A 20,939-nucleotide genomic window follows, 5' to 3' on the forward strand; every position below is an offset into this window, starting at 1 on the left:
TCAGGCCACTACATGACCTAGTTACCTCTTTTATGAGGTATATTTCTGTGAATTTTTAAGCAAGAAATAATTAAGGTAAAAAACCAGATGTTTAAATAGTTGGAATAGCCAGTTCTGGGCTGCTTACAAGAACTACTGCTCCCTTTCTAAACTTGTCATATTTAATTTATTCTTCACCTCTTTACTCTTTACTCCGAACGTGAATGGCTAATGTTGCTTTTTTTTTTATTGAAAATTTTTTTTCCTTTCCCAACTGAATGTAATAACAATTTTCAACATAATTCTTCTGAAGCTTTCCTATCCACATTGTCTTCCTCCTCTTCTCACCTCCTCAAGATGGCAAGAAACTTGATTTGGGTTATACATGTGTGATTATGCAAAATATATTTCTACATTGGTCATGTTGTGCAAGAATACTCAAAACAAAATCCCCAGGTAGAAACAAAATAAAGTGAAAAATCATGCTTTGATCTGCTTTCAGAATCCATCAGTTCTTTCTCTGAAGTTGGATAGTATTTTGTATCATAAGTCTGAATTGTCTTGGATCATCATATTGCTTAGAATAGCTAAGTCTTTCATAATTGAATCTTGTGTAATTTTGCTGTTACTGTGTATAATATTCTTTTGGTTCTGCTTACTTCACTCTGCACAAGTCTTTCCAGGTTTTTTGAAATCATCTTGCTCATCATTTCTTATTCTGCAGTAGTGTTCCATCACAGTTATACCATAGTTTGTTTAGCTCTTGCTCCCCAATTGATGGATATCCCTTCAATTTTCAATTCTTTGCCACCACAAAAAACTGATTTAAATATTTTTGTGTACAGAGATTTTTTTTCTCTTTCTTTTGGATTTCTTTGTCTTAGAAAACTAGTAGTAGTATAGAATCAAAGGGTATGCACACTTTTATACTCCTTTTGGCATAGTTCCAAACTGTCCTCAAGAATGTTTGGATCAGTTCACAGTTCCACTAATGGTGCATTGGTGTCCCACTTTTGCCACATCTCCTCCAACATTTTATGATTTTCTTTTACTGTCATATTAGCCAGACTGATAGGTGTGAGGTAGCAATTGAGGACAATAATATTAGTAGCATCACTGTAATTATTCAAGAATCCATGGACAGAATCATTTTTCACTTTATCTTTTAGAATAAACTACCTCTTCCTGAAACTACTGCATTTGATTTATTAATCTATACATTAATATATAACTGATTCTGAAAAGGAATTAAATATATTGATTATATAGTAATATTAAAATTGAGATTTTGGAAAAAACAAAGATCTCTGAAAGATGACTAGCCCAGTTGAGTTATTTAAGATTTTAAAGTAATGTTAACTTAAGTCTTGGACTTAGATTTAGGAAGACTTAAGTTTACATCCTGCCTCCGATACTTAATAGCTCTTCGATTCTGGAAAAGCTCACTTAAACATTTTTTTGCATTGGTTTCTTTATAAAATGGAGAGAATAATAGTACTTAGGGTTGTTGTATAGATCCAATGAGATAATATATGTGGAAGTGTTTTGCAAGCACTAAAAGCTTTATGCAAATGATAGTTATTATTTTAAAAGGAAATAATTTATGTTTTTTTCCATGTTACTCTTATGGAATTCTATATCAGAGGGTATTAAGAGTACAGTGCTATTTTTACCTGAATTGGAATATTATAAATGAAATATTACAAACAAAGTTTATTTGTTGATAACAAATAAGTTAGAAATAGGAATAGGAAGAGTTCTCACTTTTACTTGGAATGTTATTAGAATGGAAAAGTACAATACTATAATTGAAAGACTGCTGGACCTATAATCAAAATTCATACATAATCTATTTTAGACAGTTCTTGCTTTACTTAAATGGACCATTACACAGACCCCTACATACAGAGATTTTTATGTAATATGAAGCAAAAAGTTACTAAATATCAATTCCAAGGCAGAATATTGGCAAGGGCTATGCAATTGAAGTTAAGTGATTTTCCTAGGATCCCACAACTAGGAAGTATCTGAGGCCAGATTTTGAACCCAGGGTCTTCCATTTCCAGTCTTGACTATCTACTGAGCTACCTAGCTGTCCCAATTCATTTAAATTTAATGAACCGTGCATGCCTGCCCTGTGTCTCTGGTCTCTGCTAGACAGGGTTTAATTTTATGTCCTAGACCAAGTTATACTGCTGGTCTGTGATACCAGACTGCCCAGTTTCTCCCTTTACCTCTGCTATTGCTGTTGTTTTTCCCTTTTAGAATGTAAGCTATTGGAATATGAAAGGTATTTTGCTAGCTTGTATTTGTATTCTTTTTTTTTAAACCGTTATCTTCCATTTCAGAATCAATATAGGCAGTGGGGCTTGCGGATTTGAGTCACACAGCTAGGAAATATCTGAGGCTGTATTTGAACCCAAGACCTTGTGTCTCTAGGTCTGCCTCTCTATTCATTGAGACACTTCGCTGCCCTCTTGTATTTTTGGCAATTAGCACAGTGCCTGGCACAGAGTAAGGGCTTAATAAATGCTTTTTCTTCATTTAAAAATTGAATATTGGGTTTCTTGTGTGTATGATGTCTCCTTTTTACCAGGAGACTTCTGAAGATCAATATATATAAATGTGCTTCATCATAATAAATACATTTATTATTATTATTTTTATTATTCTGTTAAGTCAGTATTACCAACTTGGAAAGGCACATTTTTTTTTAAACCCTTACCTTCTGTCTTGGAGTCAGTACTGTGTATTGGCTCCAAGGCAGAAGAGTGGTAAGGGCTAGGCAATGGGGGTCAAGTGACTTGCCCAGGGCTAGTGGCTGTGTGTCCTGTCACACAGAGAGTGGCTGAGGCCAGATTTGAACCTAGGACTTCCCGTCTCTAGGCCTGGCTCTCAATCCACTGAGCTACCCAGCTGCCCCCAAGGCACATATTTTTTAAAACAAGAGACAAGTTCTAAACTATAAATTCTTTTTTATCTCACAAATCTCTATTTTGGTTTTTAGGTTGGAAATGTTTATAAGAACTTAAAAGTTTTAGATGAGATGTGGTAAGGCAAATTCTTGGGTATAATTTCTTCTCAAAATACTAGAACTGAAAAGTAAGTTGAAAAATGAGTTTGAAAGAGAAAAGGTTTGAAGTGGAGTAGAATCAAAACCCTAAGATTTTGAAGGTTAAAAACTGCATCCATATTCCACCTACTATTCATTGCCCATTCTAAACATGGCAAACGTTTTTGTTACTATAGGAACTACAAATGCATACTTGATACTTTATAGAACAAGATGATGAGCTTATCTTTCCTTAGGAATATCAAACTCAGTCTTTTCCTTCAAATTGAAACTGAACCATATGCCATTTTGATGAAATTTTTGGACTATTGGCAGTTTTTCTTTTGTCTGCCAAAGCAGATTAAACAAAAAGGTTTTAAAGTTGTGAAACTATCATTTATGAACAAACCACCATTTGTTTTAAAATACTGGATTCTTGTTAGGCAGACACATAGAACATTGAGTAAATGTTAGATGTTTGCTGTTCAGAGAACTTTTTTTTTTCCCATTTGAATTAATTTATTTCAGAGAACTTTTAAGAAATAGGAAATTTGTTTTTAAGACATGTTCCCTGACCCCGGGGCACTTATTCTACTAGGAAAAGAAGACACTTGGACAGGTAATTCTAAAACATGCTGTTACAAGAGAAATATGTTACAGTTCCTAAATATAGTAAGAGCAGAACTCTTATAATCTCTTGTTAGTTTCAGAACCAAAAGAAATTCTTGTTCAATAGTTAAAATTCTAGGTAGTTTTCACACATTTATGTTGATCTGTCTCTGAAGAGATGAAAGTTTTATAATGAAAGTAAATTGAATGTTAAGAGAAAGTGAAGTTATCTCCATGTGTGCTTTAATTTCAGTTCCTAGTAGTATTTGTCTCATAGATTTAAGGGAGTTTTGTTACTCTTAACTTTTTATGGTATAGAACCAATACGAGGATAGATACTATAATTTCCTCTCCTGGCAAAGGGTACTTATTGGGATAGGATAGTTAGAGAGTATTAGATGTTGCTTTCCTTGTGGTCCAGTCTTGTTGGTCTTGTGGACTTCATAAAGATGTAGTGGTCCAGAATTCATTGACAAGAGTAAGGGAAATAGAATGTAAATAGTGCTTTGCAAATCTGAAAGTGATATAAATGTAAGGAGTTGTTATTAAGAATATGAGTTTCTTTTTGTCCTTGGGTGAAACTTGCCTCCTTTCATAAACCATCTTTGCTGTGATTATGTTTTAGTGCTATGAGAGATTTGAGAACTAGGTCAGCTATACCAAATAATTTCTTTTTATCGTTTTCTCTCTCTTCTTCTGAATGCCTGAACTTGGGTCAACAGTTTTCTAAGTTGCAGAGTAAAGTAGAAACTGCTGAGTCACGGGTATCAGTTTTAGAGACGATGATTGATGATTTGCAGTGGGATATTGACAAGATACGCAAGAGAGAGCAGCGCCTCAATCGGCACCTTGCTGAAGTGTTAGAAAGAGTGAGTATTCTTGATTTTGGGAGGTTGGTGACAACCTGGGACTTGGATAAAAATCCCAGGAGATATTATTAAAGAATTTCTTCTTTCTTTGTAGGTAAATTCCAAAGGTTATAAAGTATATGGAGCTGGGAGCAGTCTCTATGGTGGCACAATCACTATTAATGCTCGAAAGGTAAAGAAAGTCTCAGTGGCTGTGTAAGGTTGTGCTTTTGAGGGACTGGATTGCAGTTATCAAGTGGGGAAGTTGAAAATACAGTGTATCCAGAAAAGAAAGAAGGAAAGATGCTTAAGTGGCAATTTTTTTCTTCTGATCTTGTTTGATCATTTTCCCCTGCCTTCAAGTTTGAAGAGATGAATGCTGAACTTGAAGAAAACAAAGAATTGGCTCAGAACCGTCTCTGTGAGCTGGAGAAGCTTCGGCAAGATTTGGAAGAAGTGACTGCCCATAATGAGAAGCTCAAGGTATGATAGTAGTTCCCCAGAAAACTTCATAGGCCATTTTTGCTAACTCTTTGCTCAGGGTAAGCCTTAACGTTTTTCTTCTGTAGGTAAACAAATAATTCAGAAGGTTGTATAAAAATTTGTGTTGTTTTGATTAGGTTATGTTTAGTCGTACAATTTAGGAATATGAAAATACCAGTTTTCCATTATTCTAGTAAATAAAATGCTTCATTTATCCTTGGTATGCACTTGATCTATTTCATTCTTAATGTTCAATAATTGTAAAATACAAATAAAATATTTTGATAACTGACTAGCATATTTCCACTTAGTACTTTTTTTTTTTTAACTTATGAAAGTATATTCTTGGGCTTTGCTAAATCTATAATAGAAATGAGAATACTGCTCTCAGTCAAGTCAGCCATCTTGTGGTACATGATGGGAATTGTAGATAAGCATATTGTTTTTTCTGATTGGAAGTTGTTAACTAAGTTGATTGATCAGTTTATTCCCTTTAGTGATGTCCATCCTTAGGGCTGTTTTTCTATTTTTGCTATATGGTTATCTATATTTAACTTATAGAAGACAATGAAAGGAATATCTTTTGGATGAAAATGGATTATACATTTATAAGTGAAAGATGACTTTTTCCTGTCTACTTGTATTTTGCTTAGCCTGAGATTTCATTCCCAGCTTTGTTTTTCTGTTGCTACCATTAGTAAAGATTCTGCAGTTGCTCTCTGCTTTAGTGATGAAATCAGTCAAATTGCTCTTTTAATGGCTATAGACTTGTGCAGAAAATAGATCTGTTTAGTTAGGAGGTAGCATTTCCACTTCATTTTAGACTGAGAAAGATGTTACTTCAGAATAGTTACAGAGATGTTTGAGATGTTTTGAGAAGGCCAGTCCCTTTATCAATTAAAAGTTGTAACCGTGAAAATGTCGGTTTCAAGACTGTGACTTACTAAAACTGTAAAGATAATTTTTAGTGTCTTGATTTAAATAAAAAATAAGTGGTCGCAATGGGAAAAAGTCCCAAATATGAAAATACCCAAGTCAGCTGGGTTTTATGGAGATTTTAATTAATACAAATGAAGGAATTTAAGGGAAGGGAGAGAGAGAGAGAAAGAGAAAATAGTGGGAAGGGTCTAGGCCAAATGGCCTAGGCCTGAGCCTTAAGAGAGACTAGTCAGTCTTTTATCACTTACCACAAGATCATCCTAAAGCAAAACTCCAGTCCTTCACTGAAATCCTCAACTCCTGAACTCAGTTCAGAGACCCAGCTCCTCCAAACTAACTCCAAACTCCGACTAAGTTCAGAGACCCTCCTTTGAACTCCTGACCTCCTTTTAAAGAGAATTTTCTCTTATGCCACCTCCCCTAAATTTTCACATCTACCAATCACAGTAGACCCTTTTCCCCAGGACTGTCCATTCTTAGTTCACATCTTCTTTTGTTATCACCTTTTCTGATTAGATTATATCTTCTGAGTATTTCACATCTCTTTGCTAAGCTTGCTCTTTGTAAGTTGCTTGACCTTTTAGTGATTAATTTAACCTTTATAGGTACTTATCACCTTTTTGTATTAGATCTAAAATATACCACCTAGCTTAGGGTTTTTGCTTCACTATAAGTACGAGTTGGGGACTTTTCACTGTTCAGTAAGGAGTTTACAACTTTATCTTCCCCTAAGGCACTGTCTGAGCAGGGTGGAGTAATTTTAAAAGTTCTCTATACATTCCTGCTCAAGTACCTCCATTGTAGAAAATGGGGAATAGCTTAATCAAATCTTCTGAAGTAGAGTCTGAGCAGTTTTAAGATTCACAGAGTTGAGTTGTTAGAGAAATAAGGCTAAATGAATCTTTTCAAACAGACCCATTAGAATAGGAAGAATCTAGTCTAGTGATGGTGAACCTATGGCATGGGTGCCAAAGATGGCATGTAGAGTGCTCTTTGTGGGCACTTGGCCACCCTTCCTCCCCATCCCACCCCCAAGGTCATTACTAGAAAGAGAGAGGGATTTGGATAGAGCTGCTCCCCTCTCCCTTTCCACTGTGCCTGAGGACATTTTTTTTCACATCCCTGCCCCTTTTCCCAGCAGCCTAGTGGAGTGCTTCTTCCCTCCCGTGTATGGGGTAAGGGGAGGGCAGGACATACCCAGCTTGTGGTGATGGGGAGGAATATGGCACATGATCTCCAGTGAAGGGCAGGCACCGCACTCAGTCTGGAGTGTGGGGCCCGGCACTTTTTCTCTAAAAAGTTCACCATCACTGATCTAGTCTAATAAACTTGTGACTCTCACTTTCATTAGAATTAGTAAACTTTTTTCTTGATACTTGTAGAATGCTTTATAAATTAACTGTCTTTTGGCATCTTTTGTATTCATGCAATAAATGTTTGTAGAACAACTACAATGTATAAAACACTAAGCTGAGCATGTCTTGGGAAATTTATCTTCATTTTAGATATTAATTAATCAACAAGCATATTAAACACCTCCTATATGCTAGGTATTGGGGATACACAGATAAAACCAGAATAGTCTGCCCTCAAGGAACTTACATTGTAATAGGGGGGAAATGTGCACATATGTAGGCATGTACAAACAGATACACGTTTAATTTGGGGGAAAGTGCTAACTCAGGAGGGACCAAGTTGAAGGAAACCATCAACAGGAGAAGGAATGTTGTGTGTGAGAAACAGCAAAAAGACCAGTTTGACTGGATTTTTTTTTTGGGTTTGTTTATGGAGGAGAGAATGTAATAAGACTGGAAAGGAGTTATGTTGTTAAGAGGGTTATATGTCAAGCAGAAGATTTTTATTTGGTCCTAGATACTTCTAGAAGGGAGCATTGGAGTTTGAAGTACAGATTCAGACTGAAAATCACTTTAAGACAATCACTGTGACATCTAGCTTGATGAGGGATTTGAAGTAGGGAGCTCGATTAGGAAGAGACTATTGCCTATTAAAGATGGGAGATGGCAGTGCCTAGATGAGGATATCATGAATGGAAAGAAGTTTAGGAGATAATGTAGAAGTAGTAATGATGAGATTTGATGACTACTTGGATTTGTGGGTTAAGATTGAGGAGTCAAGGATTTCACTGAAGTTAGAGCTAGGCTGACTGGAAGGATAATGATACTTAACCCAAAGAGGGAAATTTAGAAGAGAGGTGGGTTTTGGGGAAAATATAATAAGTTCTATTTGGGACATATTGTACTCAAGATAACTATGGGACTGTGGCATATTAGCAGGGCTGGATAAAGATCTGGAAGTGATCTGCATAAAGATGATAACATGGTTTCTTATGGCAGTTATATTTCTCATCTTCCTTTTCTTTTGGGGGGATGCACCTTTATAGGTGGAGTTGAGGAGTGCCGTGGAAGAAGTGGTAAAGGAAACCCCAGAATACCGCTGTATGCAGTCACAGTTTTCTGTCCTCTATAATGAGAGCCTACAGTTGAAAGCACATTTGGATGAAGCTCGTACCCTTCTTCATGGCACTAGGGGGACTCACCAGCGCCAGGTGGAACTCATTGAGGTAATAACATGATCTGTCTTAACTCCATAAAAGCCTTTTTCCTCTAAAAACTCCTCCAACTGAACATTATCCTTTCTTTATACTCTCAGCACTTATAATAGAGTTTGGTCAATAATGATTTGTTCATACTTGTTACACTTTACTTTGAGAGTGTTTTTTAAACCATCATATGTTTACTTTCTCTAACTAGATTTTAAGATCCTCAATGACAGGATCATCTTTTAATTTCTTTTGTGTTCCTTACCTAGTGCTAGTGTTTTACACAGAGTGATTGTTCAATAAATGTTTACCATTGCTGGAACTTTTCAGAGTAATAATTCCTTCCTTTCCTGACATTTCCAGCTTTCTATCTTGGGCCATTATGGATCAAATTGGGAGATAGAATAGAAATTGATTTATTTTGATTGGTTTGATAGGAGAATGATATGAACCCGTTTCCTGTTTGTAATGTTTTCTTCTCTCCCTTTGTTTAGCGGGATGAAGTCAGCCTCCATAAGAAGCTGAGGACAGAAGTGATACAGTTAGAAGACACATTGGCACAGGTCCGCAAGGAGTATGAAATGTTGAGGATAGAATTTGAGCAGACTCTGGCTGCCAATGAGCAAGCAGGTAGGTTCTCTCTTTCCTTTTCTCAAGAAATGGATTTGCACTTAATGACTCCTTTAAAAACTCAGGTTTTGTTGGGATAGAAATGAAACCCATGTTTTAGTATCAAATCTTATAATTCAGTGTAGTTTGTAGCCTGCTTTGAGGTTAACTTAAGTGAATCAGTTTTTTCAGCCTCAGAGAAGAGGTCATATTGAGTAATACTTTTTCAGTTGTATTCATTAAAAGTGGGAAAGAACTTTGAGAGGTCCATGAGATGTTATTTGGTTTCCTTTAGTACACATAAGTTGCAGAGCCAGGGTTCCAAAACTAAGTCTTTTGTTTCCAAATCCAGGGATTTTTCTACCCTATTGTGCTTCCTCCAGGTTTTTGATACATTCTGTTGTTCTTGTCCTTAAACTTTTGCCAGTATCACAATTTCTTTTAATACCTTTGTGTTTTCAGGCCCTATAAACCGGGAGATGCGGCACCTTATCAGCAGCCTTCAGAACCACAATCATCAACTAAAGGGGGAGGTCTTAAGGTATAAGCGCAAACTAAGAGAGGCCCAGTCTGATTTGAGCAAGGTAACTGGCAGGGGTGAGTGGGAAAACCTGCTCTCTGATCAGAGAGCATCATAAAGCTTGCCTTTAGATTCAGGCTTCAGGCATCATACTCCTTTTAGAAGGAAGAGGGATTCAATGTGAGTGGTCCAGTAGGATATTTCAACTGTCTTCTGCTTTTTTTCCATTTTTGGCCTCCCAGACCCGTCTTCGCAGTGGCAGTGGCCTTCTGCAATCTCAATCTAGTACTGAAGACCCCAAAGAAGAACCTATGGAGATCAAGCAGGAACCTGAGGACTCTTCAACCCAGACCTTAGCACCCAGGGCTGCTCAAGAAGAGGTGAATGAGACCAAGGCCAAAAGAGATGAGGAAGAGCGAGAACGGGAAAGGCGTGAAAAGGAGAGGGAACGGGAGAAAGAGAAGGAAAAAGAAAGAGAGCGAGAGAAGGAAAAGGAGAGAGAGCGGGAAAAGCAGAAGCAAAAAGATTCAGAAAAGGATCGAGAATCCGGCAAAGAGAAAGAGAAAGGGAAGCATGAAGATGGAAGGAAGAAAGAAGCTGAGCTGATTAAGCAGCTGAAGGCTGAACTCAAGTGAGAGCAACTCACCTGCCTCTTGGCATTTCTGTTCTAAAATATCACTGACTAGCATCCCAGATATTGCTAGCTCTTCTGCTCCTAAAGAAAGCTGCTAATTGACTGATGTGACTACAGCTACTGTCACAAGGGCAGTCAATTTGCTTACTATGTGCTCTTGCTTAGAAGTCAAGCTTAGGAACGAGCCATGTTCCTTGCCTTAATCTTCAGGGATCTTCATTTGAAGAATAGTGTTAGCTTCATGGGAATGATTAGAAATTATTGCTTTTCAGTAGATCTCAGCAAGTGTAAATTGTTTCACTAGTTGAACTTTCATTAATCTTCTGATTGAACAAACTTTTGGGCCCCAGAAAATTTATTTTGATAGTTTGTGAATTTACTAAATGCTATTTTACCAGCTATTAGTTAATTTTTCATTCTTTTGTTTCCTCTTGTCCCATTTTTCCCTTGAGGGAGAAATACATGGTTTAATGACATAATCCCCTTTACCTCTCGTGTCTCAAGAATATATCCCATTGTACAGAATGGTCTGTGTAAAAGTTTTACTTTGTAGAGAAGCCAAATATAGAATGAAATTTTGCTTTTATTTGTAATTACTTTGTACAACATGACAGCTCTTCTGGGAACCACTTTTGCCAATTTCATGTATTCCTTTTACCAATAGGAAAGCACAAGAGAGCCAGAAGGAGATGAAGCTCTTGCTAGATATGTATCGCTCTGCTCCCAAGGAACAGAGAGATAAGGTTCAACTAATGGCAGCTGAGAAAAAGGCTAAAGCTGAGGTAATTATCTGTCTGTTTATTTGCCTGCCATTCTTGTCAGTCAATTGTATTATGGTGGGAGGCCCTAGACTAGTGATAGCAAACCTTTTGGGGACCTTGTGCTGTGCCCTGCCTGCTCCAGAGACCTGAGTGCTGTCACCCCCCTTACCCCACACAGGGAAAGGAGAAAGGGAGGGGGAGTGGCCAGGGCCCTCCGCTGAGGGAAAGAGGAAGCAAATGCTTCTTTTGGGCTGCTGGATAGAGGGGCAGGGAGGTACAGGGAGAGAGGGAAGGGAGCAGCTCTGCCTGAAGCCCTCTGCCTTTCTATTAACTAACTCTGCTGGAGATGTTGTGTGTGCCCAGAGAGGTCTCTGTGTGCCATCTTTGGCATGTGGGCCATAGCTTTGCTATCATGGACCTAGACCAATTAAGGAGGGCATTGTATACACTTAATCCTTCTAAAAATGCTCCACTAGCACGGTGACTTCTTTTGTAACATGAGAATAGAGCTGTAAGATTTAATGTTTAGCTCCAGATTCTGCAGATTTTTAAACAGCCATGTATCTATGTATTGTTTCTGAAGGCCTATTTGCTTGTGTCATTTGACTGTCTTATTTTTTTAGTTGGAAGATCTGAGGCAGAGGCTCAAAGACTTAGAGGATAAGGAGAAAAAGGAAAGCAAGAAAATGGCCGATGAGGATGCCCTGCGGAAGATCAAGGCAGTGGAGGAGCAGATAGAATACTTACAGAAGAAACTAGCTGTGGCTAAGCAGGTAAGAGAAGACTTTGCTAATGACCTTTTAACCAAGGAAAGGAGGCCTTGACTGAGATAAAGAAAGGGAGAATTTGTTACTCTAATAAATATAGTTTCTGTGCTTTATAAACTAGCTCCATTCTAATAAAATGAACTTAAGTGACGGAGATGTCATGTAGCTATTAGGGAAGCTTTTATGTACATGCTTATTCCACACATGTATAATACATGCTCATGTACTTAGTCTATGCAAGTGTGATATGTACACACATGCTTTTAATAGCCACACTTAGTACATGCTTGTGTGATATGTATATACATCTTTATATGCACACTTATTTCATGCAGGTAGAAGCTAGCTATTTTTATAACAACTGCAGTTTTATAAATGCATACACAGTTATGTAATTATAGTTAGCAGGGGTATATATAATTGTTATAATAATTAGTCAGTATTTATTGAATATGGATGGCAAATTAGATATCGTATATACACTAGGTTAAAAGTGGAATGATTTCAATTTTTATTAAATTTGTTTTAGTACTTTTCCTTTTTTTCAAAAAGTTTATTACCATATTAACTAAAACTGTATTCTTGCTTTTTCCTCTGAAGCCTGCATTTCCAGTCTTCTGTTAGACATCCCACTTCAAATGCCACATATCTAAACTAAATTCATGCTCTTTCCTTAAAGTCTATTTCCCCACCTGACATACCTATTTCTATTAATGGTGTCACATTGTTTCAGCTGAAAAGTTCTCCCTTAGTCATCTGTGACCTTTCCTTTTTAAGTAGTATCCAAAATTAGACCCTGTTGATTTAATACCTCTGAAGTCTTTTTCCTTTTTAATCCCATTACTGACATCATAATTATAGTTAGGCCCCAGTTACCTTTAGCTTGGACTATTGCAATTATTTCTTGATTAGTCTCCTCATTTTTAGTCAGATCTATCCCATACACTGCTGTCACATCAATTTCATGTCACCTTCTCTTTCCAAATTCACTCATGCTTGCCATTATTTCCCAAGTATATGCCATATTCTGGTCAGATACTCAAGGCCCTCCAGAAAATGGTCCCAACTCATCTTTCTAGCTTTCTACATCATTTAGACTCTTCATTCTCCCAGAACTTTTGTTTTTCTGCCTCTAGATCTTTGCATATGCTTTTTCATTCCACCTAAATGTTCTCCCCTCAGTCTCGCCTCTCCAGTGCCATCTTTTAAGAGCTAACCCACGTGTTCTTTTTTTCCATGAATATTTCCTTCTTCTAGAGGACAATTTTCATATTCCTGAAGTTGCAGTTTACATTCTGCTTTGATTTCTAGTTCTTTGTGTTTGTCTTATCCCTTCCTCAAGGGCACTCCCAGACTCTTTGGGGACAGTTACATTTAATATTTTTTCATATCCTTTATTGTGTATTCTGCAGTGCTTTATACAAAGTAAATGTTAAATAAATCTGCGTGGAATGACTAACACAGAGGATAAAGGCAATAGGAAAGTCCTAAGGCAGGGTGGGGGGGTAGGGTGTTGGGGGGGGGGACAACTGTGGAGTAAGGGAACAAAGAAAATTTGGGAAAATATCAGAGGATATACTCAGAATGAGGCTGTTTTTGCCTTAGGGTAATGTCTACTGCTACAACTACGACTACAACTATGACTACTACTACTACACACTTGTAAACCATTGTTGTTTTCTTCTGAGACCTTGGTTATTAAATGAGAATTTCCTGCTATTAGTGCTCATTGAACAATGGGCAGTGTGTATGTAGTTAGTTTGTACCAAGTTCTTGGGAGTTGGGAAGTGTGATTCAGAAAGCAAACAAACCCCTTCTTGCATCAGGAAGAAGATGCTCTACTCTCAGAGATGGATGTCACAGGGCAGGCCTTTGAAGACATGCAGGAACAGAATATTCGCTTAATGCAGCAATTGAGAGAAAAAGATGATGCCAATTTCAAGTTGATGTCAGAGCGCATCAAGTCTAATCAGATCCATAAATTACTCAAAGAGGAAAAAGAGGAGCTTGCAGACCAGGTTCTGACCCTGAAGACTCAGGTAAGCAGAAAAGACAGGGTTTTCTTCTTGTGTGCTTTAATGTCCTTTCTAGGAGTAAAAGCTATCTCTATTTGGTTCTCCTCAGATACAAGGCAGAGGCCTAGGATATTACTTTAGTGTGAGTAAATGAGAAAAAGATCACTAGACATTCACTTGCTTTTGTGCTTGTGAGACTTGGGAAGGAATGATCAAGTACTTTGTAGGATCCTCAGGAGTCTTTGCTTTTCTAATTAAAGCTACAAGCTAGGAAACTGTAGATATGGAACACTGCACATACCATCAGATTTGGTAGATGTGTTCATTAGTTTTGCTGAATTGCTTTTTCTATTTTTTCTCTTATTCTTTGTTACAAAGGATAGCTCCCAATGTAAGAAAATAGAGATATATTTGGATTTGAAGGTGACTTAAAGCAAATGATACCAGGAAAAATTTTTAAAAAAATAGACATGCATATAAATATCTTTTCTGGTTGAATTTCTGGCTTGGAAATTAGGATAGCATAGGGAAGAGACAGTTGCAGTACTGGCCATAGTTAGAATTTCCTCTCTCCTTTTTTAAAATGAGGAATACAAAGCATTAAAAATAATGTATGACATGTCCTCATTTTGAATTCGATAAGTGGCAAATACAGATTCACTATAGAGGAATAGAGGAAATAAAACTGGCTTTTGAACACTCAGGTGAATCTTTTAAGAGTTGGTAAAGCCAGTTAAAAAAAAGTAAAAAAAACTAACTTTAGATTCCTAATAAACTTGCTTCTTTTGTGTTTTAAATTTAAAAACATAGTATGGTCAAATTTTAGGTTTTAAAATTTATTCTTGTTTGTGTGGAAATGCCATTTTCTTTGAAGGTGGATGCTCAGCTACAGGTAGTTAGGAAACTGGAAGAGAAGGAACATCTCTTACAAAGCAACATTGGCACAGGAGAGAAGGAGCTGGGTCTTCGGACACAGGCTTTAGAGATGAATAAGCGCAAGGTGAGTATTTTTCTAGATGTTACTTTAATATGTATCTAAGTCTGTCTCAGAGCAGTTATTACATATTATATTGATGAAAGTATAGACTCTATTTCCTTTATTGAATTAAGGTTTTTTAATAGTGAGAACAATATATTGCTGGAATGATTTTTTTAAAATTATTAAATTCTTTATAGGCAATGGAAGCAGCCCAGCTTGCAGATGACCTCAAAGCACAACTAGAGTTGGCACAGAAGAAACTACATGATTTTCAAGATGAAATAGTAGAGAACAGTGTAACCAAGGAAAAGGATATGTTTAATTTTAAGCGGGCCCAGGTACAGCAGGCTTATTTTCTTTCTATTTTTAAACTCTTACCTTCTGTGTTAGAATTGATACTAAGTGTTGGTTCTTGGGCAAAAGAATGGTAAGGGCTAGGCAATGGGAGGTGATTTGCCTAGGGTCACATAGCTAGGATGTGTATGAGAGCAGATTCGAACCCAGGACCTCCTGCCTCTAGGCCTGGCTCTCTATCCATCAAGTCACTTAGCTACTCCTTATGTTTCTTTCATTTGCTTTTAGATCATTAATAAAGATCCATACTGTGATAAAGACAGAGTTTAGAAAAAGGTGATGGTTATCTAAAAGTTCTAGTTATTGCCTCCAATTCTCCCCTCCTCTTCTTTTTTAAAAAACTATTTTTTCATTCTTAATTGTGTTAGGTTGAATTTAACAGGGCTCTCAGACTGCCTAGTTGTGAAATAATGGGGCTGTTATCTTGCCTTCTGTAGTCACATTTCTCCTCAGAAAGAAAAGTGTTTATGGGAGAAGATATGAGAGATTGAAAAGTTTTGTTGAGTTGATTTTCTCTCGGAGGAATGACTAATTGATGTTTTTCTGCGACAGGAAGATATTTCTAGACTCCGAAGAAAATTAGAGACTACAAAGAAGCCAGATAATGTACCTAAATGTGATGAAATCCTAATGGAGGAGATCAAGGATTATAAGGTGAGATACAACTTCAGTTATGTTCCTGAATTACTTTAAGTCAAATCAAGTCAAGGCTTGAAATGATGTCCCTAGGAGAAAGTCCCCTAGGCTTTATCCTATTACTAGAACAATTCACTTTTGAGGTATCAGTAGAACTTAACATGTTCTTATGATGTGTGACTTTTTTTTTTTGATGATTGTCAGTTCCTTAGCTCACAGAATGGTGGTGTAGGTAGTGGTTCAGCATCTCATCCAGTGTACTTCTTTCCTTTTCAGGCTCGCCTAACTTGTCCATGTTGCAACATGCGTAAGAAAGATGCTGTCCTTACCAAGTGCTTTCATGTCTTCTGCTTTGAGTGTGTGAAGACACGTTATGACACCCGCCAGCGCAAATGTCCAAAGTGTAATGCTGCCTTTGGTGCCAATGACTTCCATCGCATCTATATTGGTTGAAACTGGTTATGAGTAGAGGAACAGAAAGTCAGGATAGGCGCTTTTTCATGAACCATCAAATTGATACCTCTTCTTTCCTTAATGCTACTGGAAGGGCCATGTGTTGCATTCTCAGACTCCTACCTATGTTTTTCTCTGAAATAACTGGGTGACTCCAGTGAGAGAATTGAGTAAATTAAAGGGTTAGGTTTGTGGAAAGCAGTTAAAATAAGCAAACAGTTACTACCTTCCCTTCCAGTTTAAATTTCGTTAGGATCCCACTATATCATCATGGTTTATTGGCCCTTCTCCCAAAGGTGCTGAGTTGGTATTTTTGCTCTGGAATAGTATTGATTGTGTACTGATTGGAGAGCAGAGGGGAAGGAAGATTGGAGAGAAGAGGGAAAAGAGGCAGCTGGGGTCAGGCTGAAGAAAACAAGCTTCTTAGCATAAAATTGCTTTGGAGCATGATTTGGTTTGTAAACTTGTAGCACAAAAGTGTCCTAGTGGCACTCTTCCTTAGACAGCATGAGCTGATACCCTCAGATGTGGCCAGTTACAGAATGTCTGGTGGCACCTTTGTTGTTACAGAGTTTTTAATTGGTGGAAGATATACAAAGAAAAGCCTTTAATTCCTCCCAGGCTGGAATAGTTATATAAAAGCATAGCCCCTTTCTGACCTTCAGTATGGCTAGAATTGGAAGAGAAGTAAGAACAAGACTGAGGTGATGAGAACCTTTTGGGCTGGCATTCTACTGAAGGATGCTAATGAGGCCTTGGTGAGCTGTGAAATCCTTTTTGTTCACTTCTGGGGTGTTGTCAATCTTCGTTTTCCAGAGGACTGTGTAGCGTGTTCCAGCAGACTTTGTACTTGACAAATGCCAATTAAAACATAGGTCAATTTCTCTCTGTTTTACAGGTTTTTTTCCTTGAGAAGGATGAAAACTGATTTGACACTGTGTTCTATTCCTGGGTTTCCTTTAAACATGAGTTCTCATTCTAGCACAAGTAATGTGATGAAGTTTTTAAACAACATTGAATTTTGGGTATTGGGTATTTGGATATTCTTTAAACTATTCTTCTAGTCATCTTAATATGACATAGTTATGGCTAGAAGTTTTCCCATTAAATCCCTCTCCCCCAACCCCATGCATCCTCTTTCACTCTCATCCTCCACAGTGTTCCTGTATTTCCATCTCACCTCATGTAGATTATGAAGATTCTTTATCCTTTATTTAAAATAATGTTTATAATTCCAACAGTCTACTTTTGAGAGAATTTTTAAAGTACCTATGGCCTTATTTCATTAATTTGAGTCACTGAGCCCTTGAGTTGGAAGAATCCTTGCTTGAGGTAGGACTAGGCTAGCTTCCTCATTGGTATGAGGTTTTTCTTCCTGCAATGCAGCTGTTAGTTATTCAGGGCTTTCTTTTTAAGGTAAAAACAGTGTGCCACTGCCTGCAGATTTGAAGTTGTGAGAAAGAGCTAAGGGAGGCCTTGAGAGGTTAAGTGGGGAGAGCCTTAGGTTGGGAGTTAGGGATTTGCTACTATTTGTGTGGTCATGAGTAAGACCTTTTCCCTGGTAGAACCTTAGTTCCTGCTTCTCCAAATGAGAGTGTGGGATTGTTTTCTTTGGCCTCTTAAGGAGTTGGACTAGCTCACTACCTCAGTTCCTCCTCTTAAGTCTGTCATTCTTTAGTTCTTTCTAGCTTTAATATTTTGCGATTCATAGAAGTGTCATCCTAGCTAATTTAGGTAGGGAAATTTGTCAGAAATAAGAGTTAGAGGGACAGAGAAATGGCTTAGTGGATAGAATGGCCGGCCTGGAGACAGGAGGTCCTGGGTTTAACTCTGGCCTCAGAGTTAAACTGTGTGACCTTGGACAAGTCATGTAACCTCCATTGCCTAGTCCTTACCACTCTTCTGCCTTGGAACCAATACTTAGTATTGATTTTAAGACAGAAGGTAAGGGTTGGAAAAAAGATGAAATGAGAGGTAGAATGACAAGCAATGGCAAAAACAAAGGACCTGAAGCAGCACAACTGCTGGATGAATGATGGGTGTGGCCATCATGTGGGTTTCTCCATGAGCATGGGCTGTACTGGACAGTAATAGCAAAGAAGCTCTGAATAATGTACCTCCCCAAGTGAGAAAAGCACTTTGTGTGAACAACAGAGGATTCTAGCATTAAGTCATAAAATGTCCATATAGGCATCTGGTTCAACTCATCACTGAAAATGCCTGACAAGTGGTCACCCAGCTTATGCTTAAGAGGAACACCCTAGAGACAACGCGTTCTATTTTGGAAATAACTAATTGTTAGAAAGGTGTTCCTTACATCAAGCAAAAATTTGCCTTTTTGCATCTTTCCACCATTATTTATACTTTTATCCTTTGGGGCCAAACAGAACAAGTACAATCTCTAATAGATTACTAGGTGGTACAGCGGATAAAGTGCTGGATTTGGAGTCAGGAAGACGAGTTCATATCCAGCCTCAGATACTTCTAGCTGTGTGACACTGGGCAAGTCACTTAATCTGTTTGCCTTAGTTTTCTCATCTGTAAAAATGGGGATAATAATTGCACCTGCCTTCTAGGGTTGTTGTGAAGCACAAATGAGATACACCAAAAAGTGTTTAACACAGTGGCTGACATCTAAGTGCTCCGTAAATGCTCACTATTATTATGATTATTCTTTTTATCCCTGGTTTACTTCTCATACTTAAAGACAATTATTATGTGCCCCTTAAGTCTTGTTCAGGTTGAACATTTTCAGTTTGAGTTGGGACTCATTGAACTTTCAGTCTATTAAAGCCCTTCAGATCTTTTTTAGGTATAATGCCATCTTGTTCCTATACAGCATAAACACAAGACCCTGTAGAGATGTGAGTTATTTTTGTCTCTATAGAACTTGGGGGCTTTAGGAGTATCAAAGGTGAGGAATGCACAGGGAGCATATGGATCTTAAACTTCTTTAACTTAAACTTCTATTCTACTGAGGTAGATTTGGCATCAACTTCTTTAACTTCAAGGCCCTCTATCAGGGTTAAATTGTCTTCATAGGCTGGAAAAGTAGGTGGGAGACAGATTTTGCATTTGTCAAGACAGGGATGAGTCCCAGCTCTGACGTCAAAAGTTGTGAGTTCAAATTCTCTGGCACTTATTCCCAGTGTGACATTTGGCAATTTTTAATTCAGGGCAAAATGTAATATCTCAGGGTCTGTTTTTAAATCTATAATGAATTGGATTAGGTGGTCTCTAATGTCTGTGTCAGCTTTATATCTATTATGATTTGATCTTGATTGGTAGTTATATTTTATCATGACAATCATAGAAGAATATAGGAGTTGACAGATTAGTGAGTATTCAGACTTGTGTATTAGGAAGAAGATATCAGAAGCTGTTTGAAGAATTGAGGAGTCAAGATACCGAAAGTCAGGGGAGAGGTTAGGAGGCTTTTAAGGTATTCTTGCTGCCAGGGAGAAGAAGGATAACCTGAACCAGAGTGCTTAGCAGTAGATTGGGAATAAGAGAACAGAAGCCAGAAATATTGCTGAGGTTGAATTGAGAGGACTTAGCAACCTAGGATATAAAAGTAAGAGAGGAAAAAAGTAGATCTCTTAGGACCATAGGCTTTGGAATTAGAAGGGCAACCCCTTCATTTTATAGATGTGGAAATAAGCCCAAAAAGCTGACATAACTTCCCTGGGATATCATAGGCAACAGATAGGGGCAAGATTCTGATTTCTGCCTCCAAATTAATGTTCTTTTTATACAAGAGTCAAAGGTAACAGGTCTTGAGTGTGGGTAACTGGAATGATGATGATATATTCTAAAAGTTGGAAGATTTAGGAGGAAGGACAAATTCAGGTGGAGCAGGATGGTTTAATTTTGACTATGTTGAATTTGAAGGGTCTGAAGGACATCTAGGTGTAGGTATCCTATAAACAGTTAGAAATATCATTGGGCAAATCAGGGTAAAATTGAGGAAGGTAAACATAAAGTGCCTCCATGTGCCAGGCTCTATGTTAAGTGCTTTACAAATATTTATCCCATTTGATTCTCACAGTAACTTTTATAACAAGGTTGGATTGGAAGGATTGATTTGGGAGTCTGGGAAGAAATGAAAATGTTAACAGAGAAAGTATTATGAATAAAAAAAAAAGGCTTTGAGGGCCAGTTCTTGCCTGTGACATTTGTGTTATAGGTGGATTTCCTCAAATATTATGGAATCTGCATTCTTCTGAAATCTTTTCTTAGTGAGCCAATGTATATATATACTTTTTGCTTGGGAGGTCTGGTGCCATTTCTGTCAGCCTTTCATAAATGCCCAAAGATGAACTCTAGCAGCATCATTCCAGAGTTTATGTTTCAATTCAAACATTTATTCCACATTTATAGAAATTTGTGATGGAAAAGACCTAAGGACATTTCATCCATCCACCCGATTGTACAAGAAACATGCCCAGAGCAAATCATCCTGTTCACTTTATGCCTGAAGGACAACATTTCAATTCTTCCCTGGAGCTAAGTGGTATGTTTCATACATTTCAGAATGAAGACAGGAAAAAACCTCTTCAACCTTCCTAAGAAAATACAGTTGGGCTGTTTTCATAAAACAGTAAGCCATGATGGTAAATTGTCTTGAAGAAATAGGTTTATGGCTTAGATGGATGATGAAAGGAGAGACCAAATGACTGGTCATTCAATCACTATATATATATATATATATATATATATATATATATATGTACATACAAAT

The 20,939-nt window shown here is 37.5% G+C and overlaps 1 protein-coding gene across 4 annotated transcripts in view; it reads left to right on the top strand.

The window, feature by feature from the left end:
- The window catches only part of RNF20 (ring finger protein 20), a 28,131-nt gene extending 7,775 nt beyond the window's left edge, over window positions 1-20,356 (top strand). For all 4 annotated transcript variants that reach the window (XM_007499643.3, XM_007499644.3, XM_007499645.3 and 1 more), the window contains exons 7-20: window positions 4,363-4,509; window positions 4,604-4,681; window positions 4,852-4,971; window positions 8,312-8,491; window positions 8,965-9,100; window positions 9,542-9,663; window positions 9,842-10,230; window positions 10,898-11,015; window positions 11,618-11,767; window positions 13,588-13,800; window positions 14,651-14,776; window positions 14,953-15,093; window positions 15,662-15,763; window positions 16,022-20,356. In XM_007499643.3, the coding sequence (XP_007499705.1) occupies window positions 4,363-4,509; window positions 4,604-4,681; window positions 4,852-4,971; window positions 8,312-8,491; window positions 8,965-9,100; window positions 9,542-9,663; window positions 9,842-10,230; window positions 10,898-11,015; window positions 11,618-11,767; window positions 13,588-13,800; window positions 14,651-14,776; window positions 14,953-15,093; window positions 15,662-15,763; window positions 16,022-16,198 (2,199 nt within the window). In that variant the 3' untranslated portion in view covers window positions 16,199-20,356. The remainder of the gene's footprint in view (window positions 1-4,362; window positions 4,510-4,603; window positions 4,682-4,851; window positions 4,972-8,311; window positions 8,492-8,964; window positions 9,101-9,541; window positions 9,664-9,841; window positions 10,231-10,897; window positions 11,016-11,617; window positions 11,768-13,587; window positions 13,801-14,650; window positions 14,777-14,952; window positions 15,094-15,661; window positions 15,764-16,021) is intronic.
- The last annotated feature ends 583 nt before the right edge of the window (window positions 20,357-20,939 follow it).

Source organism: Monodelphis domestica, chromosome 7, assembly GCF_027887165.1.
Source record: "Monodelphis domestica isolate mMonDom1 chromosome 7, mMonDom1.pri, whole genome shotgun sequence".
NCBI classification, from domain to species: Eukaryota; Metazoa; Chordata; class Mammalia; order Didelphimorphia; family Didelphidae; genus Monodelphis; species Monodelphis domestica.